The following is a 14,227-nucleotide window of genomic DNA, read 5'->3' as shown; positions in this document are numbered from 1 at the left end:
ATTTTCACAGTATGTCTGATAATATTTTTTTTTCTTCTGGAGAAAGTCTTAGTTGTTTTATTTTGAATAAAATAATTCTAAACGCCATTTTAAGGAAAAAAATATTAGTCCCTTTAGGTTATTTTTTAGATCTATTTTTAGTCTACAGAACAAACCATCATTATACAATAACTTGCCTATTTACCTACCTAGTTAACCTGAATAACCTAGTTAAGCCTTTAATTGTCACTTTAAGCTGTATAAAAGTGTCTTGAAAAATATTTAGTAAAATATTATTTATTGCCATCATGGCAAAGAAAAATAAATCAGTTATTAGAAATGAGTTATTAAAACTTTTATGTTTAAAAATGTATTGAAAAAAATCTTCTCTTTGTTAAACAGAAATTGAGAGGAAAAATAAACGGGGCTAATAATTCAGAGGGGCTAATAAATCTGACTTAAACTCTATATTAAAGGAATATCAACAATGACTTCTAGATTTAAATTGTGATAAAATTACAGATTTAATTGATAAAAACTTAATCATTTAGAACTTTTTTTTTTTGCATAAAGTAACAAATGCATGTTTTTAGATTTCTATATTCAACAGTATTCATTTTGTTAAGAGTTAAAAATCAAATATTGGTGGATTTAAAATGCCCTAAGTATATTTCTTTCTTTCTCTCTTTCTCTCTCTTTTTTATTTTTTTTATTTTTGTCTTTCGTAATTTTAAATCTGAACAGCATGAAACCTGATTAAAAATCTCCAGCACAGTGAGTCATAAATCTTGTCTAGCGGGAAGTTGTTTTGCACTTGTTCGGGATTTTAAGAAACTGTGTTTGACTTTTTCATATCGATCAGTAAGTCAGAGCTCCCGAGGCAGACAGATAACATCAAATAGAGGCAGTTTCAAGCCCAGATATCTGCTGTGACTGAAAGCACTCATACCTCTGCATTGTTCTCTCAAACAGCAGGAATGACACAAACACTATCCCATTTTTTTCCCCTGTTATCTTTTGCTTCTCAGACAAGAAGCCCCGCTGAGGTTTCCTCAGAGCTCTGGGATTCATTTAATTTATTATATGTGTTTACAAATAGTATCTGATGCTTTTGTGTGCTATAACACAACTGTGGTTTTCGCTTTTTTTTTTTTTTAACCCTACAGTCATGCCTGCGTTATCCGGGGACAAGTGGTGACTTCTGATGGAACTCCTTTGGTTGGCGTAAATATCAGCTTCATTAACAAACCGGCCTATGGGTATACAATCACCAGACAGGACGGCAGGTAAGTTGCAACTGGGGATAAAATGCTATTTAAAGAAGTGGGTTATAAATTATCAGTGGAGCTACCAGAATTATTTAATTGTACTATAAACTTGTTGCCTGTTGATTTATTCATTTTACATACAAAGGCTCTATTAAGATTTTAGAATTAAGCTTTGAATATCTGTTATTCTATTTGATGACGTCAGTACCTTGAAACTACAAAATTTTTAATTGCAGCCTATAATTGTATAGTAGTTACTAGCCAATTGTTAAGTTCCCCGACTTTTCACTGACTAGAAAGCTGAATTTTCTTTATCTATGAGCACTGAGCAGGTATAAATTTATGTATATTTAATTGTGTGTTTACATGTCACATCTGTTTAGGACACTGTGTTAAAGCCTGAGGCAAAGCTGAACTGAAAGTTTGATTGAATCTCCTTATTTAATTTAGAGGGCTTGTTAATCTCCTTGATTAGATTATAACGTTAATACAACATTGATTGATGCAGTACATTAAACAATGATTTATTTGCACAAATCTAAGACATTAAATATGTGACTAAATACCATTTGCAGAAGCAAAAAAAAGTCAAAATTAAAAAGTAGTTAGCTCATAACCCTATTAGCTATATTTAAGATTGGGTCAGCAACTATTGGTGCTACCCAGCACACTTAAAATGTATATAAATAATAATATGATAAAAAATTAACATGAAATTAAAAATATCACATAAAGAGCCCCTATTATGCATTAAAAAAGGTCATATTTTGGTTTTGGGGGTCCCCAACAACTGTCTGATATGCATGCAAGCTCAAAAATCACTTTCATTGTCTTATAATATGCATTTATTTTTACCTTATTTTTCCAAAGATTCCCATATGATTCGTTCAGCGATTCATTTGTCCCCAAACCCCTCCTAAGCGCGATGCTAATCTGATTGGTCCGATGACCCAGTCTATTGTGATTAGTCGACTGTGTTCAGCGTGAGACAGAGAGAAATGCCCACCACGGCTTATCAACAATTTTGAAGTAGTCAGAGTGCAGAGTGTATGTGTGAGCCCAATAAAGGAGAGCATTACAGCAATGCGGTTAAACACCAGCATATTGCTCAATTCTAAACCATGACACACATTCAGTATTAATCCACACAGTGGCTAAAGCTCAACTAGCATGCACGTGTGTAGGAACAGCTGACGGTGGCCATAGCAATGACAAATCGCAAGCTCACAAACGCATTTGAATCCATAAATAAAGTGGCATGCATCACATTTTCAGCATAGCTTTAGATGCGATATGATAATATAAAGAGTTAACCAGATACAATACAAGCCACATTGAGTGGTTACAACTAATAAAAACAGTAGTAAATACAAAATTTGCAGGCTAGAGAAAACCATTTTATTGCAACAATTTTAAACCATTTATTTTGTGAAATGGAGGAAGGAACTGATCCATGAACTGTGTACTATAAAGTTCCAGTCAAGCTTTGACAAAGTCATATACATCAGTAGTCTTTTCCGATCCTTCCTTTAACAAAGGGTCGACAAATGGCCTGTTGTAAGCATGCAAATTGCTGAATCAATTGTCAGAAAATTGACGGAAACACAACAGAAGGCTGGGGCTATAATGCTGAGGTATTTTTGCAAAAAAAAAAAAAAAACTTCACCCACTGACTCTTCACAGCCTCATCTTTGGGTAACACTAACTTTCCCTTAAACTTCAGAGCAGAGCATGAGCATGCTTCAACCAGGATCTGCTAAAGTGTTTGTCTTTTTCTTTCTATAGTGTTTGTGAGCAGGCCGGGAATATTTTTTTTTCAAGGCGGGGCTTGAGTTCCATATTGACGTAACGCCAACGATCCTTACAATCATCCTAAACATTCACCTTTTAAAATTCTGTAATTTTCAGAAATTCTATAACTTTTGGGATCCTTGGAGACACAGTGTTTCACCTTTTTTTACATTTTGAAAGTTTAAAAACATGTCTGAAGTAACATTGTTTTTGCTATCAGAATGAATTTTTAAATTTAATTTGATATTGTTATTATTATTATTATTATTATTATTAATATTATTATTATTATTGTTGTTGTTGTTGTTGTTGTTGTTGTTGTCGTCGTCATCGTCATTATTATTATTATTATTATTATTATTATTATTATTATTATTATTATTATTATTACTATTATTATTATTATTATTATTATTTTCATCATTATTATTATTATTATTATTATTATTATTATTATTATTATTATTATTATCATTATTATTATTATTATTATTATTATCAGGAAGTTGCTAGGAAACGGGCACAAATATTCAACGTCACGGGAAATAGTGAATGCGTCTGGTCAACTTGACAGTTATGTCCAGTAAAGGTAGAAATGCTTAAATCACATTACCTTGTAATAAAACAATATAATAAAACAATCTTAGAATCACATATACACACATTTAGAAAAATCAGGATACTATCATTAATATAGTTTTTATTAATTATTCAATTAATTTAATTACAAAATATATATAAATGTATACACATTGAGAAATATAAGTATTCAACATGTCACCATTTTTCTCAGAAAAGATATTTCTACAAGGGCTTGACATTTTCACCAGATGTTGATAACAACCATAGATATACATGTATGAAAAGAAAACAAATTTGCAAATGAAGTTATGTGTAAAAAAATAAAATAAATAACACAGGAAAAAAGCATGAAACACATGAAGAAAGGGTTGTGTAGAAAGGCAGTGAAAGCCCAGACAGCAACTAAAACCTCTCAGAAGTTATTCACCAAACATTTGCTCTTCATTATTGTAAATTAATATTAGCTGCTTTAGTCCAACGTCTACATTATCAGGATGATGAAGATGAAACCAGAGTGGACATTTCAGCTAGACAATGATCCAAAACAGAGCCAAGGAAACACTCAAATGCTTTCAGAGAAAGAAAATAAAGCTGTAGATTGGCCCAGCCAATCACCTGACTTCAATCCAATAGAAAATACAAAGTAAATATTAAATTTGATAGACAAAACTCACAGAATCATCAAGATTTTTACAGTCTTGAAGCCTGTGAAAAAAAATTACACCTGAGCAATACATGTGACTTCATTCTACACACAGTATGAGTCATCTTCAAGCTATAACACACACACGCACCTACACACATACATACACGCACACTCTTTCTGTATGGCGGAATGTTCCATAATGTGCTGAAAATAAAATTGGAGGACAATTTTATTCCCAGCACACCATTGCGCATTTTGCCTGTTTGTTCGGATGGTGCTTTTTGTAGTCGTAAACAATCTTCCGTCTCCCTGGCTCTCTCTATTTTTCCCTCGCTTTGCTCGTAAACACATGGTCTCCCTCCCACAACAGCCCATCAAGCCCTGCAAGAACAGGCTCAGTCCGGCATGAAATCACCAATGCACCTGCTTGCCTGCTTAAAAAAATGGGAAAGCTGTCTTAACTGATTTTGCCAGCGCTGTTGTTATTTTAAATTACTTCTTTCTTCACTCCCAAAGAGGTTACTTTGCTTCTCTGCTTAGCCATTAGAGCCAGACTGACCAAATAACATTCAGTGGACGTTCATGTAATACAAAATTTTGCCTAAAGTCATGCTCTGGAGATCCTAAAAGCCATCCATTATACATCTGCCTTGATGTATTGAGAGTCACTTACGCAATGCTCTTTCCCTAAAGGAGAGAGCTGAATGCTGCGTCACATCATCCAGAACCACTGAGCGATAGACGGTAGAGACGTCAGGTGACTGTTAATGTGCTGGAAGTGACACCAGTGTTGTGTGAGATTCAGTCTCTGTTAGATCCCAAAGGTGGTCGTTAGTAATACTGCCGATTATTCTCTAAATGCTCAAAAGCCGATTAAGTCTGGTATTAAAATGTGATCCTGGACCACAAAACCAGTCATGAGAGCCAGTTTTTGGAAATTGAGATTTATCATCTGAAAGCTGAATTAATATGCTTTCCAATTTTGTATGGTTTTTTATGATTGGATAATTCTTGAAACAAGTTTCTGAAAATATTGAAACTAATGGTTTAAAAAAAAATGAATGGATTGTTTGAATTAGTTAGCTGTGAACTAAAGACGATCTCTAAATGGATCATTTGAAACATTGAGTTATTAACTTACATTAATTTATGCTAAACTGAACTTCGTTTCTGAGAACTGGACAGAAGCAGTTTCAATTTACTAGAACTTATCTATGATAAGCTGCTGTGACACAATTTCCTTTTTAAAAGGTCTATAGATGAATTTAATTTAATTGAATTAACAAGAGACACTGTGTTAACTGTGAAATCACTCTAAATCATTTGAATCATTGAGTCTTTAGCTGTAGATTCGCTCTGGAGTGCGTTTTCGAAAACCATCGTTAGCTAGTAAGGTCACAAGTTTTGTTATTACGAACATCTCTTGTTTCCAAAATCTGTCGTTCCAACAAACATTCACAAACTGCATCGCAAACTTGTACGGTTGCAACTACACCTCTAGAGCTGTTGTTAGAAGCATAGGTCCTGGTTGTGTTATTTTCCCCGTTATTCCCCCTATATGCTCTATTTATTTTGAACATTCTAGCATTTAAACCTGTAATTATAATAATAATAATAATAATAATAATAATAATAATAATAATAATAATAATGTAATTTGCTTTCAAAGTATTTTTACAGTTCGGTTTTAGCAATCTTCATATTAGTAATTGTGTTCCCTTCGTAGTGCATTTTGAAAACATTTATGCCATTTTGAACACAGCCGTGGCTCATGGCGAAATCTATAGGTGACCTATTATTTAAAAGCGGAATTCAGGCTGTGTTACGTCTTCAAAGCTTGTGAAAAAAAAATATATTATAATTATTATTATTATTATTATTATTATTATTATTATTATTATTATTATTATTATTATTTAATTTCTAAATAAATAGCCTTTTGTAAATTAAGCCTACAACAATAAACAATTTATATGATATAGGTTTTTAAAAATGTGAGTGCTTCTAAAACAATTTGCACAAAAAAAATCAAGTTTTTTTCTGAAGAAGTTGTTACTCCACACCGTTTAGAGTGTCATTGTGAATATTACGTTATAACTAGCGTAGTTTAAACAGTGTATCTATGACAGAGAAACTACGATTTTTGGAAACAATTGTCACTACATTGCGTTCTTTTTCTAAACGTTGCATTATATGTACTATGATAGTTTAGCTGTGGGTTATGTCGCTGCCTAGGAAACGCAACCCTGAATAGATCACTTAAGTTAAAATGAATTCCAAATTAAGTTCTTAGCAATGCACATCACTAATAAAAAAGGCTATAATAAATCTACAGTAGAGATATAGTCTATAATCTGATCAAATATAGATATATTTGATCAGATTTATTTAACATAACATACAAACTATTAGCCAAAACAATAGGCAAAAGTCTGATAATGTTTCATATTAGTTGTGATTGTTGGACCTAAAACTTATTTATTATTATTATTATTATTGTTATTATTATTATTATTATTATTATTATTATTATTATTATTATTATTATTATTATTATTATTATTATTATTATGATTATTATTATTATTATTATTGTTGTTGTTGTTGTTGTTGTTGTTGTTGTCAGTATTATTGTCATCATTATTATCATCATTATTATTATCAGGGTCATACATTATTTTAAATGACACTTCTCACTATTAATAAATCATTTACAATGACTCTTTAAGCTCTCAAATTGCTACTTATTATAGTTATTAGTAATTGTAGGTAGAATATAGGGAATTAAGGCTGGTTTATACTTCTGCGTTGAGTGATCGGCGTGACCCACTGTGCCTGCCTTGAACATTGCATTGTTCTTTTCCATTACAAAACGCTAGCTGGCAGTAGGTTTTTGTGTTCCTCTGTGTCGAGTTTCTTCGCTGGGGTTTTGTTTTTTTTCTGAACGCTACCTTATATAAAACTTGTTTATTCAGAGGAAACCAGCAGACGTGCAGCAACTTTAATCATATAGTAAACACAAAACAAAACTTTCCACCTGGAGCTTCTTCGCGGGACTTAACACTTGTAAAGTGTCAGCTCTCAGTCCCGCCCATACTCGTTAGCTTGTGCGCTATGCATCGTTGTGACATGTAGTTAGATTTTTTTTTGAAAGGTGCAAGGGCTATGCGACTGTACAAAAGACTAGGACCATTCATAATATGTATATAAACTAGAGCCGTAATCGGATCATAAAAATTAGGCCCGGTGGGGCTCAAGCACAACAGAATTCGGCCAGAGCCCGACAGGTATATTTTGATTGACAGCTTTTGAAAAAAGCTTTTGTTTACAGCTCGACATTATTCGAATAAGCACAGGCACACAGCTCTTTTGCCTTTTTTTCAGGAACGAATCTTTTATATGTTTTAACATAATTTATTCATAACAAACGTACGCTATAGGCCACTTGGAAGACAAAGAAAAAAAAAAAGTCCTCTGTAACATTGTAACATATCAGCACTCTAAATAGGCCTAGGTACATACCCTTAGCCTTTAAATTGGCCAACACACCAATGAAAAGAAGTGTTTCTTAACAGATTAAGTTAAAATAAATTTTAAATTATGACAGGTATTTGGCAATAAGGAAATTAAGATAAAGGCTCTGCAAGATTCGTTTTGCCACTTCTCTTTACAATCTGGCCTTAAGGCGACGGTGAAGCTGAATAATAAAATAATAGCCTAATGGCAACATTAGCCTGTATATTCTGTCTACATTATGATTTTATGGTTTAATTAAAATTTATTTATAATTTATAAACCCTTTACTCACCAAGATTAGGCAACATGTTATTGTGGAGGAACATTATTGAATCCAGTGACTTTAGCGCAGTCCTGTGCTCTGGATGGTGTGTCCAGCAGCACTGAACACCCTTTCACTGCTGCTGCTACAGTTCGAAATGCATAGTTCTGATCTGGCTAATTTTTTCAATTTTTGTGTAGGACTGTTTGTTCATCTTCTACCAGCCAGGAACATCCAGCCCGACTCAACCCCGTCTAAAATGATAGAAATCAAACCCGAACACACCCAGGTCCTGTCAGGTTCAGCCAAAGATCTTTAGCTCTAATATAAACAGCCAATATATTATTATTAGGCTGATAGGTCACTATGTAATAGTAAAAAATGTTACTTATACTAAAGTTTTATTATTAAAGTTTTATTATTAAAGTAGAAGTAGTTGTTGTAGAACAGGGGTTTTCAAAGTGTGAGGCGCGCCTCCCCTGGGGGGCGCCAGAGCATGTCAGGGGAGGCGCGGGAAAAAAATGTAATATAATAAAAATATAATTATTAAGTTTAATTATTATATGTATTTGTTATTATATTTAAACGTTTTAATTAAACAAAGCAAAAAAATAATACGTCAAATATAAGAAAACCTTTTTTACCCAGAAGGCCATAGCTGTGAATTCGCTTCTGTTTGGCAAGCCCGCCAATACAGGTATATGCCTACTAATACAATGGGTCGGTTTCTGAGACCCCCCCCCCGATTCAAAACTGTAATGAAGTTCACGGCCCTTTGGCCGCCGGGAAGAAGGAGGCGGAGAACCGACGCAGTATCAAAATGATTTATTAATAACAGGGATGGCAGCTCCTCACGGAGGCTGCCGTCTAAACCAAAACAAACTGAAAGCAAAAGTAAAATATGTCCGGGCCTGGTGCTCTCTCCGCTTCCTCTGCCGTCTTTCCTCATTTTACAATCCCGAGCTTCTTCCGTGGGATCCGAAGCAGGTGCGCACCGCAGGTGTATCCACTTTTACGCCGTGGCCTCACTCTGTTCCCACGGCTCTCGGCCATGCCCTCTCGCCACAAAAGCCTTCAAGTTCAGGGCTTAAACCCAAAAGACGACGATATGATGATCAGTATTTGAGTTTAGGATTTACGTGGACAGGACCAGCTGATGAACCACGACCTTTATGTGTGGTTTGTCAAAATATTTTGGCTAATGACATGAGACCCGCTAAACTTCGACTGTTTTGACTGGGATGGACAGTTCTTGGATCTGTTCTATTCATATTGAACCATCATCCTAGTTTTAAAAACGTTATATTAAAATACTTGTTATTACTCTGTAAATAATTGCACTTTCATGCAAATGATGATAAACGTGAGTTAACAGTCTGACATCTGTCTGTGTATTTATATATTTATATATATATATATATATATATATATATATATATATATATATATATATATATATATATATATATATATATATGTATATGTGTGTGTGCTTGTGTGTGCGTGCGTGCGTGCGTGTTTGGGAGGAGGGGGGCGCCAATGGATAAGTTGTCAAAAGGGAGGCCCACTGTCTTAGACTTTGAAAAACCCTGTTGTAGAAGCAGTCGTAGTAATAGTAGTAGCGGTAGTGGTGGTGGTGGTGGTGTATTCTGTCTGAATGAACAAATAAAAAATATTGGAATCTTTATTGTTTTTGTTTATGCATCACATTATTCCAAAATCAGGCCTGTAAATTTAGGGGAATCAGTTCAATTTTTTAAATACAGTTGCTATTACCCTTTTAAACAGTGTTGTGTTTGAATGCTGTGTGAACATAGCTTCAATTTAGTTCAACTTGGTTGGCTTTGACCTGTTTAGGGTGTAACCCATCGATCCAGCTAACCCCATTGGGTTAACGCTGCATCGCCTCAAAGTGTGCACTGAAAGGCTGAATGCACTAATAAAGTGTGTCACCCATGCCTGAGGTGTTTGCGTGATTGATAACAGGCCTACGAATCACTCATCGATTGGCATGGCAGCCTTTAGGGCTTAAGTATGTGCTTGTATAATGGTTATATGTGTGTGCACTTCTCTCAGAACATGTGACTAGCCAGCCAGCTTTTACTGCAGATTAGCGCCAGCTCCGCTCCTGCATAAAAACGTACACAGGCTCACTTTCTCTCTCTCACAGACAAGCACGCTCTGTTCAAACTCCCACCGCGCTCAGACAAATGCTCACATTTTAGCAAGGGCACGACAACAAGGGCAAAGCAGACCTTTGTTTATCAGCCGTGCCAATGAAAGCTCTGTGAATAGCCCGTTGGGATATGTAGTTGAATTAATGTTCAAGCAGCGTGAGGTGTGACTACAGATGCACACCGCGTTTATGCCAACATCCGAGAACAAAGACACACACTACAGCGCATTCCTAGCATCCACGTATCATGCTAATCAGCTGTTAGCACCACAACCGCATTTAACGCTAAAATGTGCTTTCATATCTACCAGAGCGTGTTGTAAAGGTGTGTTTCTTCACAAGAAAGAAGATCAGAGTTGATTTGTACACCGTCAGTCAACTCGCACGGTAGCCAGCGTCCCGTTAGCGGCGTCAACAAGAGATCGACTCTGTATGTAGAGCATGCACTGCCATTGTGAGGTTATTATAAAGTTATGTTAGCACAGACAGCACAGATCAATAATGCTTTACCCTTGCCTTAAATGTCATTTCCCCCCTCACCTCTTTTATCAAAGCACACCGTTCCAGCGCACAACAAAGAGGCTCGGCTAGTGAAGAACCTCGCCAGCTTATTCCCCAAGAGAGAAGAGCGACATTGCACACCACACATTTATACTGATTTTATTAATGCAAATTCCAAAAAAAAAAAAAAAAGCACAGTGTATTAAACTGAGCCAGTGCTTCATTGTATTCCGGGCACATTGTGTAGCTGCCAGATTAAAAACCCATCGTAACTAACTGAAGCCGAGTCCTTTTCAACTGAATCCTGTCATTTAGAGGAACATAATGAATTACAACCTTTATTAAGTCTGGTTTTGATGGTAGTGCAGAAGAGGAGTGAATAATGTTGATTAAAATGTTAGTAAATGGGATTATTAGATAATGGAATGCCATTGTACTAGCAAATCCAAATGCAGTTTCAAAGGGTTGGCATATTTTAGAAAATAACTGTATTTCATGAATGACATACACAGTCTTTTCAATTATGTTGGTAAATGGATTTGATAGAAATATCATTAGTTATAGAGAACTAGTAGGATAATTATGACATAAGAAGTTTAGAGACACAACTTGTAAACAGTTTAGGTTTATCTAGCTTATTTCTTAGTGTGGTATGGAGGTTTCCCGAAATTTGGATGCAGCTGGAAAGGCATCCGCTCCGCAAAACATATGGTGGATAAGTTGGCGGTATATTCCGCTGTGAAGACCCCTGATGAATAAAGGGACTAAGTAGAAGGAAAATTAAATAAGAGTTTCAGTGTACAACTTGTAAACATTTTAGGTTTAGCATACAATAGTTCTTTTGTAGTGTGATATGGGTGTTTCCCAGTAGTGGGTTGCAGCTGGAAGGGTATCTGCTGTGTAAAACATATGGTGGATAAGTTAACGGTTCATTCCACTATGGTGACCCCTGATGAATAAAAGAATTAAACCAAAGGAAATTGAATGAAAGTTTAGAGGTTGTAAACAGTTTGCTTTGCAATTAGCTTATAATAGTTGTTTTGTGGTGTGGTATTGGTGTTTCCCAGTACTGGATTGCAGCTGAAAGGGCATCTGCTATGTAAAAATATGGTGGAAAAGTTGGTGGTTTATTCTGCTGTGGTGACTACTGATGAATAAACCAACTTAGTCAAAGGAAAATTAAATGAAAGTTTAGAGATACAACTTGTAAATAATTTAGGTTTAGCTTATAATAGTTCTTTCATAGTGTGGTGGGTCTTTCCCAGTACTGGGCTGCAGCTGGAAGGGCATCCGCTGTGTAAAACATATGGTGGATAAGTTGGCAGTTCATTACACTGTGTAGACCACTTATGAATGAGGGGACTAAGTCGAAGGACAATTAATGTTACCCGGAGGAAACCCACGCGAACAATGCACCACTGCTTCGCCCTTATCTGATAATTATAAGAAATAATTCTAAAAGGCAACTGACTGTGTAAAGTCACATACAACAAAATAAAAATACAATGTATATGCAGAGTTCAGCGGCTAATCAGCCGGAATCAGATGAGGTGATGGGAATGCGACTAGCGGGACCTAGCTGTCACTCAAGTGACCACGCCCTTAATTATGCAGACTTAATATAACTTAATATAAATAAAACATAATAGTTATAAAACGAAATTACCCCTCTTACAGTTGTCATGAATGGTAATATTAGCTATATACACCAAAATTGTTTTTTGCACCAGGCTGTAAACATATTTTTTTCTGCAGTAAAGTTGGCCATTTTAGCATTTGGGTCATTAGAAATGTGCTCTATTATGAAGCCAGGACTAGCGGAATTTCGATGTATTGCAGTTTCAGTTAATTCTGTATTAACATCACAAGGGAGAGCTCAATGTTGCCGCTTGATGTAACCGCACATGTCTTCTCTGTTTCAGCTTTGACCTGGTAAGCAACGGTGGCGTGGCCATTGGCCTGCGGTTTGAGCGTGCTCCCTTTATCACTCAGGAGCACACCTTGTGGCTGCCGTGGGGGCGTTTCTTCGTCATGGATACAATTGTGATGCGACACGAGGTCAACGACATCCCCAGCTGCGACCTGAGTAGCTTCACCCGTCCCATGCCCATCGTCCTGCCTGCTCCTTTGACAGCGTTTGCAGGGACCTGCCCTGAGAGGGGCATCGTCGTTCCAGAGATTCAGGTGATGAAAACAAATAGCTACAAACTACAGAAGAGATGTTCATATGGTGTGCGAGTGATCAGTTGATGTAACCAATACTGTTTGATTGAGATTGGTTGAGTTGCTTTGTGTTGTCATCTGTTTCACTGATTTAATACATGATACACTATTTACAATCTTCAATGGCAAAACCCATTTTGTATAACAAAAGACTTTTTTTTTTTTTTTACTCTTCGCATCTTACATTTACTATACATATGTCATGCCATATGACAGCAGCTTCCAAAGAAAGCCAACAATCTTTAAAATACATGCAGATATTTTTGTTTGTTGTTGTCAGAGCGCCTGAGGCCAAAGTTGTACAGGCCAAGCAGTGGTGCCAGCACTATTACTTGCCTAAAAATGTAGTGCAAGCAAAGTAAAAGTATCTGTTGTAAATATTACTCAAAGTATGCGTAAAAAGTAGCTCTTTCAAGAGTATTGAGTAGTGAGTTCTACGCTTTAAAAAGCTGAGCCATTTACATGTAAATGGGGATGTGTGTAAACGTAACATTCTGTAGTGCGTTTGGTGATTGTTCAGCAGGCATACAACATCATAAGATGCCAATATTATGTTAGATTAAGGCTGTGATGTCAGGTGACCAGAATTTAGGGTCTAGCCAGCATCTTAGAACAATGTTATTTTGATGTCCATTAACGACATTAAATGATGTTGATATTTTGTTGATTTTAGATTGTGTTGGAAAGTGATCAAAATCCATCATCTATCCAACATCTTAAACCAACGTCATGTTGACGTCAAATACTGACATTTATTTATCAGGTAACATCTGATAGACATCATAGTTGTATCGTTCGAACAACCTCAAGCTCTAACATGAATAGACATTGATGTTTGGTTGATTTTAGGTTGAACGCTGGACATTGATTTTGGATTGACTTTGGGTTCTGACATCAACCCAATGTTCATTTCCAAACAAAACGTTGACACAATGTTAGGGTGCGACATTAATCTGACATCATGTTGACGTCTTTTGGTCCAGTTTGGTCATACAGTAAACATCAGTCATCTTCTCATCAGTGACATGCATCTAAACAGTCTCTGGGTCATTGTGTGTACAGATTTTGGACATCTTCACGGACACTTTTAATGCTTTCAAACATGCTGCAATTATAAATCGCCCATGTCTTGAGGTAGTTCATTATGATGCAATTTACCTTTTATATGCAATTTGATTGGACAGAAGTCACAAGACTGATTTTTCTAATCCCCATAGGCAAGAAATAATAAAGTAGTGACTGAAAGTTGAAGGAAAGTAGCGAAGTAAAAGTACAGACAGCAC

The 14,227-nt window shown here is 35.7% G+C and overlaps 1 protein-coding gene across 31 annotated transcripts in view; it reads left to right on the top strand.

The window, feature by feature from the left end:
- Positions 1 to 14,227, top strand: part of tenm4 (teneurin transmembrane protein 4) — a 463,933-nt gene that overhangs the window by 337,317 nt on the left and 112,389 nt on the right. For all 31 annotated transcript variants that reach the window (XM_073922732.1, XM_073922725.1, XM_073922721.1 and 28 more), the window contains 2 exon segments: positions 1,146 to 1,265; positions 12,644 to 12,905. In XM_073922732.1, coding sequence (XP_073778833.1) covers positions 1,146 to 1,265; positions 12,644 to 12,905 — 382 coding nt within the window.

This window comes from Danio rerio, chromosome 15 (genome assembly GCF_049306965.1).
Source record: "Danio rerio strain Tuebingen ecotype United States chromosome 15, GRCz12tu, whole genome shotgun sequence".
NCBI classification, from domain to species: Eukaryota; Metazoa; Chordata; class Actinopteri; order Cypriniformes; family Danionidae; genus Danio; species Danio rerio.
Note: the sequence above shows the minus strand (reverse complement) of the source record. Positions and strands in the feature narration are given on the sequence as shown.